Here is a 20,141-nt window from a genome sequence, read left to right as displayed (position 1 = left end):
ATGAACTGTAAGATCTGTACAGTACCCAGGACTGGCTTTTTTGAGCCAATCTTTGATGTTCCATCCTCCAGCAGAGGGTGAAGACCCTCGCAGGGCTGGGAGTGTGGAGAGCAGGAAGCTGAGCTGATGCCAGTTCCCCTTCATCATGGGCTCAGGGCACTCCCATGGAGCAGAGCCAAGGGAACTGCCTCCCAAAAGGGAGAAGGTGTGGAGATAGAATCACAGAATGGTTTGGAAGTGACCTCTAAAGGTCATCTAGTCCAACCCCCTACAACCAGCAGGGACATCTCACACTAGAAAAGATTGCTCAGAGCCTCATCAAGCCCAACCTTGAATGTCTCCAGGGATGGGGCCTCCATGACCTCTCTAGGCAATCTGTAAGGTCCTTTTTGACCTGAGAGGCTGGGTGGAGGTACAGGATCAAGGGTGCAAGGAGGCACTTTTCTTTCCTGGAGATGAGTTGCTGTGAGATGCTGAGAACAATCTAAAATCTAAAGTATTGGATTCACTCAGAAAAATGATCTGAAGCCATTTCTACTACTCGTTATGGATTCTGGGTTTAAAGTTACAGCAAATGCTGTAATTGGATAGTCCTCTCCAAGGACCTGCAGGTAATCTGAGCAGCTCACTGTCTATTAGGAGAACAGCCCTATCACATCAGGGACCACTTAAGCACCGAGTGCTGAAGGCCATTTAGCTTCAGAGAAGCCCTGCTCCACGTCTGAAGAGAAAAATCAGATAAAATGTAAAGAAAAAAAAATAATCCCAAACTGCCAGATAAATTGAGGGCTGGTGGAGATCTCCCAGCTGACAACATGGAACAAGAGAAGCGAGCAGAGCAATTTTGTAAGAAAGATAAGCTGATAAAAGAGGAGAGATGTGAACGGAGAGTGACAAAGTTGAACGTTTCAGAGGTGGAGACAAACAGGGTCACATTTATAGGTGAAATCTATAGGTAGAGAGAAGCGTTTGGAGAGCTGGCTGTGCAGGCTCATGGTGTGAGCAATGTGAGCCTCAGCCACTTAGCAAGAGGTTGTTTGTAAAGGTTAGAGATTGGTCCTGCAAGAGAAGTTGTCAGAGTTTCCCTCATTCTCCGAAGTGACAGCAGCTCCTGTGTCTGTGCAGAGCCCCTGCCAGGCTGCACGGGGTGCTGGGGATTCATGGGGTTACCAAGCTGTGGAGCAAGTCTGAATTCTCTCTTTGCAGCCTCCACGCCAGGGAGCACGTGGTCAGCTCACACCCCAGAACATGGGCTGACCTGTCTCCTTAGCAGCTGAGGGTTAGCACAAGGGAGAGCCAGCTCCCCCTGGGCACTGGGTGGAGAAGACACTGTCAACCTGGTGTTATTTGGAATCAGAAAAACCACTTGAGATAGTAGGTTGCCTTGATGTCTGCACGGTGTGTCTCTGGATATGTCACTTCATGTATATCATATATGTCACTTCATGTATATCAGAGCACTCTGTGGTTCTGTTCAAAACTCTGTGCTACCTGCAGAAGGCAGAGGTTCCAGCACAGCCAGTTTTTCCCTGGGATCATTGCTCTGGGCACAACCACAGCCCATGGCAGGGACATCATCCCTCTGCACCCTGACATCCCCTCAGCAGGACAGGGGGCTGCAGGAGATCCCCTTGCACCCAGGGACTGGCTCATCTGTGGCAGAGAGCTCATCAGCAGTAACTTCGGTCTGAAAAGAGCTTCAAAAACCCTTCTCTGGAAAACAAAGGAATTAGAAGTGTGTAGGGACAGGCAGGGCAATGATCTTTTTAATAAGGAAGCTACACGACTAAACCTCACTGGAGCTGATCTATAATTCATGGCACTTCATGTGGGGATTGGGCTCTTGGGAAGGGGAGCATTATTTCCAATAAAGCCCCAGGTCAGCAGCAGCTCTTGGAAGAGACTTGGTGGGTCTGTCCATCAGCTGGAGGGGGCAGGAGCCCCAGGGCTGGGGGGGTAGGAACCCAGATGGGGCAGGTCCCCCCAGGAGTAAGGACCTGTGGTGACAGCTCTTCCATCTCTGCCTCCTGGAGGGGATGTCCCCAGAATAAAAATGGAGAAGAGGAGCATCTTGTTGCACTTTAGAGATTATCTGTTACTTTCCCCTCAAAAACGGGTGCAAGCCCTGATGTTTTCACACTCTGTTCAAAGGATCAGTGTCTCCCAAAAGAGCCACGAGGGACCCTACACCAAAGGAAGGGGAGCAAGGGGAAAACCTACAGTGGCTCGGTTTGGTTTTGAACATTAAATATTCTGTTTCACTGAAGTATCTCCTGTGATTCATAAACTGCTCACTCAAAAGTGCAGTACTTCTCAAATAAAAATGAACTAATATCTGAGGGAATAAACTAAGCATGTATTAAAATTCTAATTTTCATCACATTTTATGAGTTATTAATGAGTTCATCTACTTTGATTGAAAAGGAAGAAATAATCTCCGTTTGTTATCAAATGGCCACAAAATTAATCCTTCTTTCTGAGCACTGCTTCTGCATGGTTTCAGCTTGAACCTCCCTGCTTTGCTAAGACTGTCATCTTCCTCTCCTTTCTCAGTTCCTTCAAAAAGACCTAATTATTTGATCACCTTAGTTTGAATATTGTTCTCCTGACAACTGTATTTTACCAGTGACGTGGGGTTTTTACAGCCTGTTTAAGGATTTTACAAAGACATGAGGATTTCCAGGAACCCCCCCACTGGTTCCTGAAGGGATGCTCAAACTTTGGGAGTGGCCTTGATAAAAATGACATTTTTACTGAGAAATCTTCCCCAGAACCTCCCTGACCAGACACTGGAATGTCACTGGGCTCTGGAGCAACAGATTGTGCTGCTGGATGTCACTTAATTGGCTCCAAATAGGGAATTTCCCACAGCTGGTACTTACAAGTATAATAATAATAATTTAAAAAAAGGCTCCAAGTCCCATCACCAGAAGACAGTGTCTCTTGTACAGCAGAGGTGTGAGTTTGGAAGTGCCTTATTTTCGTTTATGCAAAGGAAAGAACCACTAGAGCAGTAGATTCACCGAGCACCCATGTTTGCACTGCTGGCTTTGAACTGTGAATTACTCCCCTCATTTACTCTGCCTGGAGCTCCCTGCCATTCCCCTGAAGTCCTTGGGAAGCTGCCAGCTCTGTGCTCATACCAGAGAGCCACTGATTTAGTGGCAAGAGATGCCTTCTCCAACTGAAAAACTTCTCTTCAGGATCACGAGCCAGGCCATTAAACTCGTATCAAATATTAATCACCAAACTTCAAGTCCCCAAATGGTTGTAGTGTGGGCCAATCCACGTCTGTGTCCCCCAGTGTGACATCTCACTGTCCCATGCACATGGCTGGTCTTGTGTAAGTGCTGAGGAAAGAGCCCAAGCCCCCTGTGTCCCCAGATTCCCCACCCCTGGAGGTCCCAACCAGTTGGGAGCAGCAGGCATCTCTGTGCAATAAGAACCACAAAACAACGGGGTTGGTGGAAAGTGCTGCCAGGTGGAGCTGCCAGCCCTGAGCTGGGCACTGGGCACAGGGTGAGGAGCTCAGAGAATCAGAGAATCACAGAATGTCAAGGGTTGGAAGGGACCTCTGAAGATCATTAAGTCCAACCCCCCTGCCAGAGCAAGGAAACAAACAAACAAACAAACAAACAAACCAAACACACAAAACCCCCCAAACCCCCCCTCCTCCAAACAAACACCTAGGACAGATCACTCAGAAAGGCATCCAGGTGGGTCTTGAAAGTCTCCAGAGAAGGAGACTCCTCAACCTCTCTGGGCAGCCTGTCCCAGGGCTCTGTCACCCTCAAAGCAAAGAAGTTCTTCCTCATGTTGAGGTGGAACTTCCTGGGCTCCAGTTTGAATCCACTGCCCCTCGTCCTGTCCCAGGGCACAAGTGACAAGAGCTTGTCCCTGCCTTCTTGCTGCTCTTGTGTATTTATAGACATTCCTTAGATCCCCCCTAATCTTCTCCTCTCCAGACTGAACAGCCCCAGGTCTCTCAGCCTTTCTGCATCAGGCAGATGTTCCAGTCCCTTCATCATCCTCATAGCCTCTGTTGGACTCTCAAGTAGATCCCTGTCCCTCTTGAACTGGGGAGCCCAGAACTGGGCACAAAGAAGAGGTGTTCTCTGTAAACACAGTCCAGGAGCAGGACACAAAAGCTTTGTAAACCCCAAAGGCACCCAAGCCTTAAACTGTTATCTTTGCCAGTGCAACGTGCTGGCACTGAAGGAGTTTCTCCTGAGGCCAGACGGTGCCAACATGCACAGCCCAGCCAGCAGGCAACTGGCAGGTTTCTCTGGTGGCTCAAGACAGCTGTGAGCACTTCCCTGTCCTTCCCTGGGGCAGACGTGGTTGGCAGATGCCAGGGGCTAAGTGCAGTTGGCTCCTCCACCTGCAGCACGCAGGACTCCCCTCTTGTCCCTCCACTCCACTGCACACGTGGAACCTCTCCAGTCATGGGCAATCTTGGCCCGTCGCTGCTGCTGCTTGTCCATGCCCTATCTCTGAAGGTTTCCTGGCTCATCTCCAAGCACTTCCAGCTGGGTTGCAAGGAGCAGATGTTCCAGCTCAGCCCGGTACTCCTTCCCCTGCACAAGGAGCTCAGCGCTGGCGCCGGGATGAAGCTGTTGCCTGCGAGATGAGTGATGATGGCATAAGGGAGGCACATCACTGTCACTGCTGATCAGGTTAAAGCACTGAATTATTTTACATTCTGCTCCTTAGACACCTAAAGGGAAGGAGCTTCACTTTCGGTGTAATGCAGCCATAAATCTGTCTCCACTGAGGAGGGTGGCTGGGAGGCACTGAGCTGGGAACGCCGCGGCTGGAGCGGGCAGGGGCCCAGTGCCCTCCAGCCTGGCAGCACATCACCAGCTCCAGCCTCAGAGGTTTGTCTCTGAGGACACCACCTTGACCACAGGAGAGCTCCACCTTGAGAAAACCCATCGCCACCAGCAGGGCTCTACCAAACACCTGGGGAAGGGAGGTGGGATCAGTCAGAGAGGGAGACAAGGAACAGGCACCACAGACCCAGACCCATCAACCCATCATCACCAATTTTAAGCTCCCCAGGACACAGCAGTTGGAGCAGAAGAGGGCTTTTTAGATGACAGCACTGCCAGGTGGTTTGAAGGACCTGCTAGCTGGGCCTTCAATTATGAAGCTGGGAAAACGTGGGTGGGTGGCACGATCCTTCACAGGACTTGATTAGTGCTGGAAGAAGCTTCACTGTGCAAAGAGGGCAGCCAAGAAGAGGGTGGATGAGGGAGGGCAGCTTAAAGGCAAAAAATGATATCATGCACAATTGCAAATCCATTAGAGGAGCAGTGGTGTGAAATAACCATCACCAGCAATGATATCTGCTAGATTTTTAGAATTTAGCAGGACAAAATAAAAAGGTCAGAATCCTTCGTTCCTAAAACTTTTAGTTCTAAAACTATTTTGAAGCAAGAGATGGATCATTTTAGAAGACAAGCTCACACTTTGTACACACACAAGGCCCTTCAAAGCTGATAATAATCCGTGTCAGTTAAGTATTTTCAGCCTGAAAATCCAGGTTCAGAGTCCCTGCCCCTCAGCAAAGCACTTCTTATTTCTGGCACGTGTGGACAACGTGTGGAAGGCTCTCCAGGAGAAGTGCAGGTGGAGCAAAACACTTGACATTAGTTGAGCTGGTATCAGGCTTGGTTTGTTTCTGAGCATTTAGCTGGCAGGTTTTCTAAAGCCTCTTTTCTTCCCCCCCTCTCCCCAGTGCCAGGTTTCTGGAAGGGGCTGGCAGGGCTGGCACTGCCCTGCTCAGGGGCCTGCGCTGCCTCTGGTCCCATCATCGGGCTGGGTCGGCTTGTGCCTCAGTGAGACAAGCCTGTTATTTTGCATGTGCTAAACAGTTCTTCCAGGTTTTGGGGGGGTGTTTTGTTTGTTTGGGGGGGTTTTTTGTATTGTGGTTTTTTTGGGGGGGTTGTTTTTGTTGTGTTTTTTTTTTTTTGGGGGGGGTTGTTTTGTTTTGTTTGTTCAGTTTTGTTCTGTTTGTTTGGGGTTTTTGTTTGGTTGTTTTTTAAAATTATTGTTATTGTTATTGTTGTTATTATATTTTTAAATGCTTTGGCATGACTACTCTCTGGAAACAGGAAGGAGAGAAGAACAAGAGTGTCCTGGTGCCAGGGATTTGCCTGTCACTCGCCATGGGAAAATCTGTCTTCCTTCAGCTCAACACACAGCTTCTGTAGGTCTGTCCCCCCAGGTGCCCTCATGCAGACATACAGGTTACCCTCGTGTTTTAGGACAATAACTGGAAACTAGACTGGAGGCAGTGGGGAATAAAGCTGTGAGAAAAGAGCAAGAGAGCAGGGAAGAAGTGGAACACATGAAGCTGGAATTCACCAGGACGATGCTGAGGATCCATAGGAACAAGCCCAGCCAGAGGGCTCAGCAACCACTGCCACTCAGAAACACAGATAAAACAGGAGGTTCCTATGTCTTAATCTTTTTCTTTTTTCCCTTCTTCTTTTTGTCTTTCCCACTGGCTGTGATCCCAGGCAGCTTTTCAAACCCAGCCATGCAACGCACACACCAGGCACACCAGTGTCAGAGGCTGGAGTTGCGTTGCAGGCAGACCTGAATTCTTTAAAATTCTGGCTTCATTCTTAAACTATCGATGCTGCACTTTGCTCTTAAATGTCAGCACAAAATAAGTAATACCTGCAATTTATTCCGATGACATTTCAACAATACAAGATTTTCAGATTACAAGCTGCAGCCCCGTGTTTCTCCCGGCGTTCTGCCGGATGGGCAGGTTTTCTGGATTTACATAATGGGTTTGTATAATGAATATTTATATAATGAAAGCATTTACATAATGACTGCGAGTTCAATGTGCGCAATAAAGATTCCAGGCCACTAATTTATGTACTAAGTTAAAAATCACCTCTAAATAAATTCCTACAGAAGGTTCATTTTCCCCTCTTGTTCACAAAAATCTGAATCCAACCTTATCCAAGGAAAAGCTGCATCGATGCACGGCACGATAGTGTTTTGGAATTAGTCTACATTGGATCATTTGTATTCAGAGATTTGTTTCTTATCTTTTAGTAGCAGCTTTGACAAACAATTTCAGAATATTCTAAATATGAGTCATTAATATAATTTAGTGTTTTAGCCTAGATGTGAGGCTTGCATGTAAGGCTCATTAGTGCCACTGGGAATTACAGGAGAAAGCTGGTAGGAATTATAAAGTGCAGATGAAGCTTATGTTTAGATAAAGGTAATTTGCTACAGATAGCATATAAATTATTACAGAAATCTGGTGTTTTCAGCTCTCTTGCATTTTGTTTGCTAATAAAGCCAAGCTTCTGCTTTGCCAGACTGAGATTTCATGGGACTGGAGGGCCACTTGTGCCTGTCTGCACAGCAGAACACCCACCCGAGCACCTCACAGGCAGGGTTCCTGACAGGGAAAAGCTCCTTCTGTTTGGTGAGCTGGTGCCCAGGACACGTGCTGCACATTCTGGGTTGGTTTTTTTCCCTATCCCATTTTACAAGATTTTTGAGCCAAGAGTTACTTGGACTTGTCACTTGTTCCCCCCCTGGGGACAGCGCTGCCCAAGTCCTCAGGAGCTGCTCTGGGGGTTCAGGGGTCCCCTCTCTCTCCCTGTGCTTGTGCTGCTGTAGCAAGGGTCCCCCAGCTCCATCATCCCCTCCGGAGCCCTTCTCCTCAGTGCCTAGGTTGGGGGTGGACTTGCTGGAAAACAGTTCTGAGAAAAAGGATCTGGGAGTCCTGGTAGACAGTAAATGCTCCATGAGCCAGCAATGTGCCCTTGTGGCCAAGAAGGCCAATGGAATCCTGGGGTGCATAGGGAACAGTGTGGCCAGGAGGTCGAGGGAGGTCATTCTCCCCTTCTACTCTGCCCTGGTGAAGCCATCTCTGGAGAACTGGGACCAGTTGTGGGCTCCCCAGTTCAGGAGAGACAGGAACTGCTGGAGAGAGTCCAGGGGAGGGCAACAAAGGTGACTGGGAGATTGGAGCATCTCCCTAAGGAGGAGAGTCTGAGAGAGCTGGGACTGCTCAGCCTGGAGAAGAGAAGGCTGAGGGGAGACCTCGTAAATGTCTACAAATATCTAAGGGTGGAGTCAAGGAGGATGGAGCCAGACTCTGTTCAGTAGTGTCTGGTGACAGGACACAGGACATTGGACACTGCTGGACCCTACCCACGGTTAGTCTGCTCCTCACATTCCATTTTCAGCTCTGGTCAGGGTAAATGCAACAGCTGAAGGATCACACCCTTCCTCTCAGTCCTCATCCTCAGTCCTCTGGTCAAGATACAGAATTAGCAGCTTCACTGGAAGCCCTTGTGATGCTGTGCACTAATTTTGTCTGAGTTCAAGACGAGGAGGATCCAGCCCCTCCTCAGTCCCCTTCTCCAGCCTGAGAGCACTTTTATGCTTTTTCCCTCTCCAGGAAACCTGTAACAGCTCCTTTCTGTAGACAGTCTAACACTTTAAGCTATTACTCTGAAGTATCACCACGGTTTCCAATAAAATTTTATTTGACATTTAGTTAAAATCCATTTTTTGTGACAACGTATTTTTTTCCCAAGTCCCTTGATGGGCACTTACAGCAGAATTCATTGTCATTGGCTTAAAGGTCAAAAGTGGGGTGGGTTTTTTTTCAGATCTTTCTTCGTAAAGCAAACTGTTATTCAGGATTATGAGACACTGCAGTAAGGTCTGACAGTCCATGAGACTGCTCTTCCCTGCAGTTACCTGGGTTTCATAAGGGTCGTGTGAGCAAACAGGAAGATCTGCACAGCCAGAGAAATCTTCACAACCAGAGAGATCTTCACAACCAGAGAGATGTGCACAGCCAGACAGATCTTCACAACCAGAGAGATTTTCACAACCAGACAGATCTTCACAACCAGAGAGATCTTCACAACCAGACAGATCTTCACAACCAGACAGATCTGCACAGCCAGAAGGATCTGCACAGCCAAAGAGATCTGCACAGCCAGAGATTCTGCTCAGCCAAGAAGTCTGCACAGCCAGAAGGATCTGCACAGCCAGAAAAACCTTTGCTGCAAAAATCAGTGCAGAGCCCTGCAGAAGAGCCAGCCCAAGACCAGGTGGCTCTGCCAGTCTCTCACTGCAGTGCTAGCTAAAAGCTTTCCCTTCATGTGTAATGAAGAATAAATGGAAATATTAAATAGAAAATATGCTTTTATATGCCATTTTGTTTGCAGGTTTTCATACATTTAATTTGTTCCATTAAAGCATTTTAATAAACTGTGCTATATCATGGAGTAATGGTTCAGTGGCAGTTACATTAAATCCAATCTATTGCATGATGTATTCATGTTTTAAACTTCCACTCCTGCTTCTAGAGAGCGCTTGTTTTCTTGATGATTTCCTTGTTTTGGTTTTAATTGGAGTTGTTTGATGAAGGTCTGCAGCCCATTAAAATGAGCTTAAAAATCTCCTCACACACAGGGTGCTTTTATTTCTACATCCCCGTGTTACACTAACATTGGAGCTTTCCCTGAGCTCAGCTGGGCACACACTCCTCAAGGCACAGGGAAGTGATGTTGTCACACTCCTGAGAGCTGGAAGCTCCAAGGCTGCTCCCGGTGGGAGGCTGGAGGAGCTCCAGGAGCAGGATGGTGCTGCTTACCAGAGGGAGAGATGTGTCTCCAGGAGATGGAGGGCTCAGGCTTCCCCGTGGCCAGGCACACCAGGGTCACGTTGCTCCCTTCGTTCACCACGATGTCACTCGAGATACGAAATATCTTGGGAGAAACTGGAATGAGAGAAGGAGAAGGTTGTGAGGGGAAGCTGGGGAGTGGGTGCAGTCCTGCAGTGAGGCTGGTGAGGAGAGCTGGGGTACCCCCTGCCAGCAGGGAGCAAACACAGGTGGTTGTTGCACCACAACTGTGCCAAAGCCTCCTTCAGGTGCAACCACAGCCTTTGCTGTCAGCTTTGCACAAGTTCAGCCGTGGACTCGAAATGCTACAAATAAGAAAGCAGCAAGTGCCCCGATTTTGTGAACAGCAGGAAGTTATCAAGTTCCCAGGAAACTGCTACTGATGGATACTGATGTCTTAAGAGAAGGGGGAGCTTCCACATGCCTGTTTGAAAAGAAGATTAATTTTTTTTTCCCTTGAACTTTTTAACATAATGGTGCCCATTACATCCACTCTGTGTGGCTTCAGAGAGTCCATCTCCCCGTGGAGAAGACCAAACTACATTTGTTTCTGGAGCTGGGATTTCTTTTAGGCCTGCACTATGGTGCACTCTCCTCCTTTTCAAGTGGCCACAAAAAGCAGCATTTCCCCCCTCATGCTCAGGCTCCCAGCCCTGGATTTCCTCCTGCAGCTCCAGCTCCTTCCCTCTCCCCCTCCTTTTAGGACAGCCTGTGGCTGCCAGTCCTGTCCTCATGGAAGGCTTTGCTGCCACGTTCAAACCCCAGATCTATGGTGTGTTGTCAAATGCTTTAATTTTGATGAAAGTGGATGTTCTAATGGCAAACAGTCTGAAAACATCCTGCAGTGGAGCTGTGGTGACAGAGCACACAATTCAGGACGACCGAAATTCAACTGTATTAGCAGATTTGTGGGATTTGTGGCCAGAGGGGCTCCATGGATAATCTAGTCTGAAGTCACAGGCTCTGCAAGTTTTCCCAGCAGCCATAAAGTGTGTGCTTTAGAAAGCTGTCTAGTCTTATCCTGGCAATTCCAGGTGATGCTTGCACTGCCCTGCCTGGCGAGCACTCGCAGCGATTAATATCCCCTCGCTGCCAGGAAACAGCATCTTTGTTCAAAATTACATTCCACTGAGTTCAGCTTTCAGAAATCAGATCTTCTTATGTTTTTGTCTGCAAGCCCCAACACCCCCCCTTGCTATCCATTACCTTTTCTATGACTGAGAGCCCTACAATGTGATAACATGACTCTCCATCATTCTCTGCAGAATATTTGAGCACCACAAGCTTAATTTCTGTAAGGCTTCCTAAATAATGTTTGTTCCTCTCCTTGGAGCAATAGCAGAACCATCCTGAAATGTGAGCAGTGGAACCAGGCATCATCACCTGGCAAAGGCTGTAAACTTGCTGGTTTATCTCAGCTTTATTGCCTCTTGCCCCGTGCAGTTCTCACCCCCCAGGACTGTTCCCCCTGTTCCCCCTGCAGCTCCTGCCGTGCCCACTGCAGAGGGACAGGAGGGGCAGGGGGCACTGCCTGGGTGAGGATGGCTCTGCTGAACGGGTCTCCCACACAGTTAAAAGCACGTGGAATCTCAGGAATCACAGAATCACCTGCTCCATCCCTCCCAGGTGCTGCAGGGATCTCTCCTGTGCTCGTACAGCCCTGGGTGAGCCCTCCTGTCCTGGCTGCCCAACAGAGAGTGACTCTTCTGGTGAGAGGGCAGGGTTGTACAGCCTCTTCTCCAGAATCCCCAGTGCCATTAAGTCTTTCATCCAAATGCTGGGCTGCCCTCCCCACCTCGCTCTGCAATGATAATCTGGTTCTTTCTCCTAATTATGATTTCATAATTAAGCAATAAACACAGCAGGGGGAGGAGAGAAGATGCTGCTTTCAGCAGCTGAACTGACCCTTTCTTTTGAACTGGAAATAATGTGCAGACCAACCCATCTGTGCAGTCACTTCTGCATTTCTCCCTGTGCACCAGACACAGAGATGTCTCCAAGCTGGACACATCTCAGGCTGTGAAACCCTCCCCCAGGAGCACCTGGGCCCTGCATAGGCTGTTCCTGCAGCCATTGGCACAGACAGGACACAGCAGCTCTCAGCTTGCCCTGCACACAGGAGGAACTGGCTCCTGCAAATAACAAATCTTGCTCCTTCCCAGAAATCCCAGATTCTGGCACACTTGGGCTGTTGCACATGGACAAGGGGGTGTCTTCTAGGGATGGTTGTAGGGGAGTGGTGAGATGCCCCCCATACAGGTTGTTGCTGTAGGCACAAGATGAGACTGGCCAGGTCTCCTTGGGCAGCTGTGATATTCCTGTCCCCATTTCCATCTGCCCCTTCCCTAACTTTTAAACCGATGATTAAAACTGGAAGAGGGGAGATTTAGGTGAGACATGAGGAGGAAATTCTTCACTCTGAGGCTGGTGAGACCCTGGCCTGGGTTGCCCAGGGAAGCTGTGGCTGCCCCATCCCTGGCAGTGTTGAAGGGCAGGTTGGATGGGGCTTGGAGCAGCCTGGGCTGGTGGGAGGTGTCCCTGCCCATGCAGGGGTGGGACTGGATGAGCTTTGAGGTCCCTTCCAAGCCAAACCATTCTATGATTCTATGATCTTCTAATTGGCTAGGCTCTTCTTTAAGTTTTATATCAGGGAAGTGAAATAAACTCCAGCAGAAGACGTCTGCAAGGCTGATTACAATGACAAATGCATCACTGATGCATTTCCAAAACAGAATTAGAAAATCAGTGAATACAAGGCAGAGGCTGACTGAGGTAACACGCAAGTAAACACAGTGAAGTGCAGTCCTGCTGCACAGCACAAGTCTGTAAATCACAGAATCACAGAATCACGGATCTGAGGGGCTGGAAGGGACCTGGAAAGCTCCCCCAGCCCAACCCCCCTGCCAGGCAGAGCACATCACACTGAAGGTGCCCAGGGGGGTTTGAATGTCTCCAGGGATGCAGACCCCACAGCCTCTCTGGGCAGCCTGGCCCGGGGCTCTGTCACTGCACAGAGTAAAATTGCAGAAATGGTACAATGTGATCTAGTACTCATGAAAAATTGTAGATTCTATGTTTAGAAAATATTTCATAGGAAGACCTTCTTTCCCATGATAGAAAGTTGCTTCTAGAGTATTTCTGGAAGCTCACAGGTTGAGACAAGGAATGATTTCTGGGATATCTGTAGGCTGCTAATTTTTCTGCTATTTACTGACTGATAGGGATCATTATATTCAAATCATTAACATCTCTGGAATTTATTCATTATGACTAGAATACATATGCGTAATCACAACGGAAAGTTATTATTGAATAAGAATTAAAAATGTTTATTTTGCATACTAATGGTTCTTATGATATCTCTACAGACTCTGATCTATGAGAGGATTTAGCTTTTAATATCTGCTGTGCTGAGCTTGGAGTGCAGATTAAATCCATGGCAGAGCTGTTCTCCATTTCAAGAGCAACAGCCTTTCACCCATCCCACTTGGAAACCCTTGAAGGTCAGGGAAAAAAAAAAAATACAGCAGTGACTAAACATTGATGCAGGATATGGATTAAAGGGATGCAGAGGAAACATTGCTAAACATGCTGGGAAAAGATTTATATTTCAGTGAAGCTGTGTTTTGTGTCCAGCAAGCAGCTTGTTGCCCTGCTTGCTTAAATTTTGATTAATTGGGAGAAAAATACGGAGCAGAAAGAGGAACATGGGGGAGCAAGTGATAACTTAACCTGCCAGGTAGTTGTGCAGGCAATGTGACGTCCCCTGTGTTCCAGCAGGATCCTGGTGTGCAAATCCAACTTTACATAGTGTTCTATCTCCACTAGCCCCATCCCTCCCGTGCCTGGCCCAGGGCATTCCCTGCCAGGTTGCTGGGAAGGACCAGGAAAATATCAGCCTTTTCCATTATTTCCTTTCTCCACCACTTTGTTGAGAACAGTTCTCGTATTCTGCTTTAACAAGCAACGTGTCAACATTAGAGGAGAGAAAAAACCCAGGGAATGTGCTTTAAAAAGTCCCTGACCTGTTTGGTTTGCACAGAAGTATTTGCCAGAGCTTCCACCCACGGCAGCATCGAAGCAGTGCACCCCCCTGGCTGGCAGTGCCACCAACAGAGTGTGGCACGAGGGACATGGCGACGTGTTCCTTTCCCCCTGGGCTGCTTATAACAGAGAGAAATCAATGTGGTTTCTGTTTCCCAAAGCCATTAGAACATGAGGATGGAGCTCAGAGGAGCCCTGCTGGAGAGCAGCTGGAGAGCCCAGCGCCCAAGAACCACCATGACATTAACCATAACAATCATCACTTCATTCCACCCTGGTGTCACTGAAGCACAGCTCCTTGGAGCCCACCCACCCACCAGCTCCAAACCAGCTTGTGGGCAATGACAGCCCACCCTCCAAACCTCACAGCCTCCAAGGCAAGTGAGATGGAGGCACTTGGCATCTGCCACCAGGAAGGACCCCGCAGTGACCTTCACAAAACCAGAACTGCAGAGACCTGCCCAGGGTGGGTTTTGGCACCCAAAGGGTTCTTTGCTCTTGCCCCCACCCCGCTGCCCTGACGCTGCTCTGAGCCACCCAGCCCTCGCTGTGGGTCATCAGGGGATGGTTCCTGATGTACAAACCAGCTGGTGAAGCCCTGGGGACTCCTCGGGGGTAACAAAACTGGCTTTTCAGTGTGATTTGTTACTGTGAGTATTCAGGAAACACCAGCTGAGCTGCACTCACAGCCAACGTCTAAAAAAGAGCTCAGAAGAGCAGGGGAACATCATCTTCTTGGGCTCCCTGTGCTTTTATTTCCTGATTGGATGGTCCTCTCTGGCATTTGGGACCCTCTGATCCCAGCAACCTGAGGAATCCCATAAGGCTCTGAAGCCCCCACCCCCTCCTGCCCCCCAGCAGCGTGGGACCAGGGCAGAGCATCCTCAGCAGCAGGTGGTGGGGACACCACGCTCCTCCTCCCACCAGCACACACCACCCCTTGGGGAGGGCTCTGGCACCATCTCCAGATCTTCCTAGAGCCCACCTTTGCATATACCATTTCCCTCAACCCCCAATACGTAGATAGATTTTGTAATATTTTCTGTACTTCTAAAATAAAACAACAACAACAAAACCCCACAACAAGCAAAAATCCACATACAGAGCAACAACCACAAAAACCCCAAATGAAACCAAACAAAGTTTAGCTGTGAAGTATGTGATGTGGTTTCTTTTTTAGGTGTTTATCAGAGGTGAAACCTCCTCAGGTGTGACACGGGTGGAGGATCTGCAGCAATCCATCCCCCAGGGTGAGGGCAGCAGGTGCCTGGCTGGGGTCCCCAGGTGATGGGGGCAGGGGACAGACCTGGTGGCTACAAGACCCCTTCCCTGAGGTCCCTCCATGTGGGGCCTCTCCCAGCAGACAGGAGCTGTGTCCCCATCTCTGGGGATGCAGCCACTGCACAAAATGCAGCCAGACCCTGAGTGCTCTGCAGACAGAGGAGCTGGTGGCTCCACTTTCCTACTCTGCAGATTGATTCCATTAACTTGCATCATGTCTAGAAATCACTGACGTGACATAAGAACTAGGTTATTGTTCTTCTCTTTATGGCTTGGACATTATAATTAGTTTTTATGACAAATGCATAGAAAAATTAAAATGTGCTGATGAGGGTTATTAAAACCAGGGATGAACTCCTTTTGTCACTAATTGGGAATCTATATGATGCCTCAGTTTGGAATCATTGCACCCCAGCATCTGGAAACACTTCCGTGTGGCTAATGGTTTGGTTTCCTAAAGTTTTCATCAATTTCAGCACGTGCCCTTGCATGAAGATTTCTTGTACAAAACACCCTTAACTTCCTATTCTTTCCTTCTCTTACTCTGCCCACTATAGTGAGAAGGATGGAACGACTTGTGACAGAATAACCAGACACAACCACAACACCCCAAGGGGGGTGGGTAAGAGAAAAAAAAGTTAGTAAAAGGGAGGTTTTTATGGAAAAAAACCAAACAATAAAATAATCCCAGGTTGAAGTGTGGCCATTAAGAACAAGGAATATGTTTGAACCAAATGTGAACAATGCCATATACTGGGGACCCCAAGCAAACCCAGGAGGGGGTGCAAAGAACCCCCCTGGGAGCTGAGCTTTGCCTGGATTGCTGACAGCCAAGTGGCCAGGGAATAAAAGTCCTTCTGTTACCTTGCAGCATTCCCAAGTTATCCTAAACCAGCATCTTCCAGATGCTCCAAGAAGCAGGAAATGGTCTCACTGTTTTAAAGCACCCTCTGATTTGTCAAGATTTTTAAATTACTGAAATCTACATAAACCCCCCACCTCTCTGGCAAACACGTACACTGATTTAATCCTCAGGCCTGTGACCACCTTGGAGCCCCTCCACCCCTCTGGGTGCCACAGCTAAAGCACCTGCTTTCACAAGGAAAAAACCAACAGCAAACATCACAAAAAAAAATATGTTTCCAACCAAATATTTTTTGTAGCTGAGCATATTGCACCCTAGTATCCTGCATAAAAAAAAAAAGATAACTGTGCTTTTTAGAGTTGTGAAATAATTTGTCAACACTTAAGAAACCCCCCCTTGCTCCACTTTCATATACTTTTGTTTGTTTGTTTTTTTCTCAGAAGGCATTAGGGCTGCCACACAAGAAATATGATGATATTCTCCTCTGCTCAGCTCTTCTCTGGAAGAAATTACATGGAAAGGCCAAGCTCCAGCCTCCCTCCTGGCACCCACACTGGTCACTTGAACCCCTATGAATGCACAAAAAATGCAGGTAACCAGGCAGGTGACTCCCCAGGCAGCATCACTGGTTGTCCAGCTGAAGCCCCCTCATGGAAATCAGGCACTGCACAGAGATAACCCACAGAGCAGCTCGTGTTTAACAAAACACAAACGTGAGCTCCACACTTTGGGAGCTGTGAAACACCCCCACAACACGTGCGACTTTTAGAGCACAGTTAACACAGTTTTGAAACCAGTCAGTAGTCCAGGGAGGCAGAGAGCAGCCCGTGCTGGGGTGGCCCAAACCCTCACCTGCGTGGCAATCAGTCACCGACTGGGAAATCTGGGAAGAGGGTTTTTTTTTTTTCCTTTCTGCATTTACATGATGAGTTCCTTGGCAGGCGCGTGATCGAAGAGCAGCGCCCGAAGGTCCCACCTCCCGCGTGCTGAGCACACGTTGCCTGGCAGGCAGGGACCCCTGGGCACTCTGCTGCTGAGGAAATAAATGAGGGCTGGGCTGGGGAGAAAAATGGCTCCATCTTGAGCCATCATTTACTGCCAATTCCTGCCAACGCTAACGCAGGAGGAACACCTCAGGAAAGTGAGGCTTTTGCAAGTTTTTCATTAATCTCTTCTCCTCTTTACCTGCCATTAGCAGGACAGCCCTAATTCCTACCAACTAATGTAACATCCTTTATGTTTTAACCAGGAATTCATTATCGCGCATTATAGGTGATAAAAAAATCAGACTGAAATGAGAGAATGAAGGCCCAGGTTGCCACAGGAACGTGGCAGTGCAGAGCTGGAAGGAGCACATCAAATAAAAAATGTATAAGTAAGGATTCCATCTGTCGTACCCATCGTGATTCCATCAGCAGTGTCCTGCAGTCATAGACCCATATCATAGAATCCCAGACTGGTCTGGGTTGGAAGGAACCTTAAAGCTCATCCAGTGCCACCCCTGCATGGGCAGGGACACCTCCCACCAGCCCAGGCTGCTCCAAGCCCCATCCAACCTGCCCTTCAACACTGCCAGGGATGGGGCAGCCACAGCTTCCCTGGGCAACCTGGGCCAGGCTCTCACCACCCTCACAGCACAGAATTCCTTCCAAATGTCTTACTTAATTCTCTCCTCTTCCAGTTTTAATCCATTCCCCCTTGTCTCTCGCTACAAACCCTTGTCAAAGGTCCCTCCCCAGCTTTCCTGGAGCCCCTTCAGGCACTGGAAGACCACTCTGGGGTCTCCCTGGAGCCTTTTCCAGGGCAGGAAGATTTCCTGGAAGCAGACGCAGCTGGAGTCACATCTACCACATTTTTCCCAAATCATTTGTTTTGGCACAGCAATATTGGCCTTTCCCTGCTCTGCTTGTGCAGTGGCACAAGGGCAATGCTCTGCTTGATCCTCAGGAAAGGTTCCTGCAGCCATGAGAGGCTTGGGAAGCTGGCAGAGGTGTCACCCACACGGGTGCTGTCCCTCCTCCTGCCCTGTCACCCGCCGAGCTGCTGAGGATGGCAGGGTGCCCAGCAGTCCCGGGGCCCTGGGACATCACACTAAAAAAGTTACTCTTCAGCAGCAACCTCTCCAATAAGTAAATTCATTCAGCTTCATCAAAACCAACTTAGAATGCACCACGGCTTGAACACAGGAACTGAACGTAAAGAGAATTTGTATTTCAGAGAGGTTGGCTGAGGCCAGTGGGAGTTTTGCTGCTGATCATCAAAGGAAGGAGATGTCTCTGCATCACTAACCCAAAACTACATGGTGGCTTTTGGCCACGTGCTCTTCAAGACATGCAAGCCATTACAAAAGGCTTTTCTTAGATTTCTTACTAGAATTATTCAGCATAAAAGAGTAAGGAAATCTCAGTAACTGTGTATCAGCTGGATCACTGCCATGGATTTGCACTTAGAACATCCCAGCATCTAACTAAGAACTACCTACATTGGATTATTTTTTTTTCATAAACATTTCAGTAAAATGTAGAAGGTTTAATAGAAATTTAGGCTGGGTTTCTGTTATTGAATACTGGTGGTGATTTTCAGGGGCTGTTTCACACTGTGATATTAACACCCCTGATGCTTTTGTCCCCGCCCTGCTCTTCAAAGAGCAAAAGAAAAACTTCTCAGCTAAATAATAGATCTACGAGGGAGGCTGGCCCCAAGGTGGAAGCAACCCACCCCTTCTCCAAGGAGCATGGAGATGTGCATGATGCTCTGGAAGAAGCATGTTGGCCCCAGCCCCAGAGTTGGGGCAGGAGGGGGGGGCAGGTGCCCCAGAGCTTCACCCCCAACCTGCGCCAGGTGGGCAGGACACGCCCCGGTGGGCAAGGCTGGTCCTGATGCTCAAGGTTCTTTGAAAGACAAACATGACAGCTTTCTTTTCCCCGAGCAAATCGAAGGATCTTCATCTCTTACCCACAGTTATTTTGTCATGCAACCATTTCTCCATCAATGAAGAAGCAGACTCTGGGCAGATAATCATTCTTCAATTTCTGATGCCATGGATTTTCCCTATTTTCTGTGACTCATATTGTTCACTTGGTAAATGCAGAGAGAAGGGAAAGGACGAGCACTTGTTCTCTCTGCAGCCCTTTCATCACTCTCCTACATTTTTTCATTACTGTACTCAATTTACCACTGAGAAAGTACAGAAAGAGAAAAGCTATATTCTCTGCCTCGAGATGGATTTGTTATCAGCAGTTTGATGCTTTGTAAAGCAGAAGAAATGTAGAAAATAAAATCCCCATTTCTATTAATTGATTTGCAAAAATCGCGTTTTAAATCAGAAAAGCTTACTGGACCAAAAATCTACCAATATTTTATTTTTCTCTCAGAGCTTTGCAACTCTGCCCCTCAAGGAAAGCTGTGCCCAGGAGTGCTGGCATCACCAGGTCCTCAAACAGCTTTTTTCCCCTTTGACAGGTCGTTGGGCTCCAGCAAAGGGAATAGTGAGGATGAGTGATCCCACCCTAACCCTGCTGCAGGGCCACCAGCCACCCCTCCTGCAGGACAAGCCCCATTCCACCCAGCTGGAGCAGCTCAGCAGAGGTGCCAGGGGCTGCCTCCAGCCCCCCAGCTCCCTGCCCCATTCAGCCCCTTCCAAAGGCTGGTTAAATGCCCACAATTCCAGCTGCACTTCTCAAACTGGGAGTAATTAAGTACTTTCTTCTTGACTCTCTCATTATTCTTCTTAACTTTATTAAGCCCAACTGCAACTGGTTACAATGTAAAGCAAATAATCTGATTTACAAGAACACTCTCACTGATTCCTGCTACTCATAGCACTGGGATGCAATGATCTGGCGTGAAGTCTTTCTCAGAAACTGAAATGAGTAAATGAATGAAGTGAAATGAATAAAAGGAAATGAGAAGCACATGTTTCTGCCAGCCATAAAGTCCTCAAAGCTGTCCCATCCCATAAACATGTGCCTCGTGTGGATGCAGGGAGGGCAGGGCAGGAGGCTTTCCAGCTTCTGAGAGATTCCCACCCACAAAATAAGGACTGCAGTTTTAATTCTGGAGGGGGGATTCTCTCTGAGGCTGAAAAGCCTCCTGTCCTGTAAAGAATATGGACAGAAAAATCATTACTTTGTCTGGAAATTCTTGCTGTGCAAATGGGGATGAGGTGTGTGTCTGTGGGATGATGCCTTCCTGGTCCTTTTTTCCTGAAGTGAGTGTGAAGTGTCCCAGCAGAACATCCCCGGGGAGCCCAGACTGTCACCTCCTGCC

At 48.2% G+C, this 20,141-nt stretch overlaps 1 protein-coding gene across 1 annotated transcript in view; it reads right to left on the bottom strand.

Annotated features, from left to right (window-relative positions):
* The window catches only part of NEGR1 (neuronal growth regulator 1), a 121,865-nt gene that overhangs the window by 77,846 nt on the left and 23,878 nt on the right, over positions 1-20,141 (bottom strand). Inside the window, exon 3 of the mRNA XM_009994582.1 lies at positions 9,653-9,778. Within this exon, the coding sequence (XP_009992884.1) occupies positions 9,653-9,778 (126 nt within the window). The remainder of the gene's footprint in view (positions 1-9,652; positions 9,779-20,141) is intronic.

Source organism: Chaetura pelagica, unplaced genomic scaffold (assembly GCF_000747805.2).
Source record: "Chaetura pelagica isolate M959 unplaced genomic scaffold, ChaPel_1.0 scaffold243, whole genome shotgun sequence".
Lineage (NCBI taxonomy): Eukaryota > Metazoa > Chordata > Aves > Apodiformes > Apodidae > Chaetura > Chaetura pelagica.
This window is presented reverse-complemented; position numbering and strand designations above follow the sequence as displayed.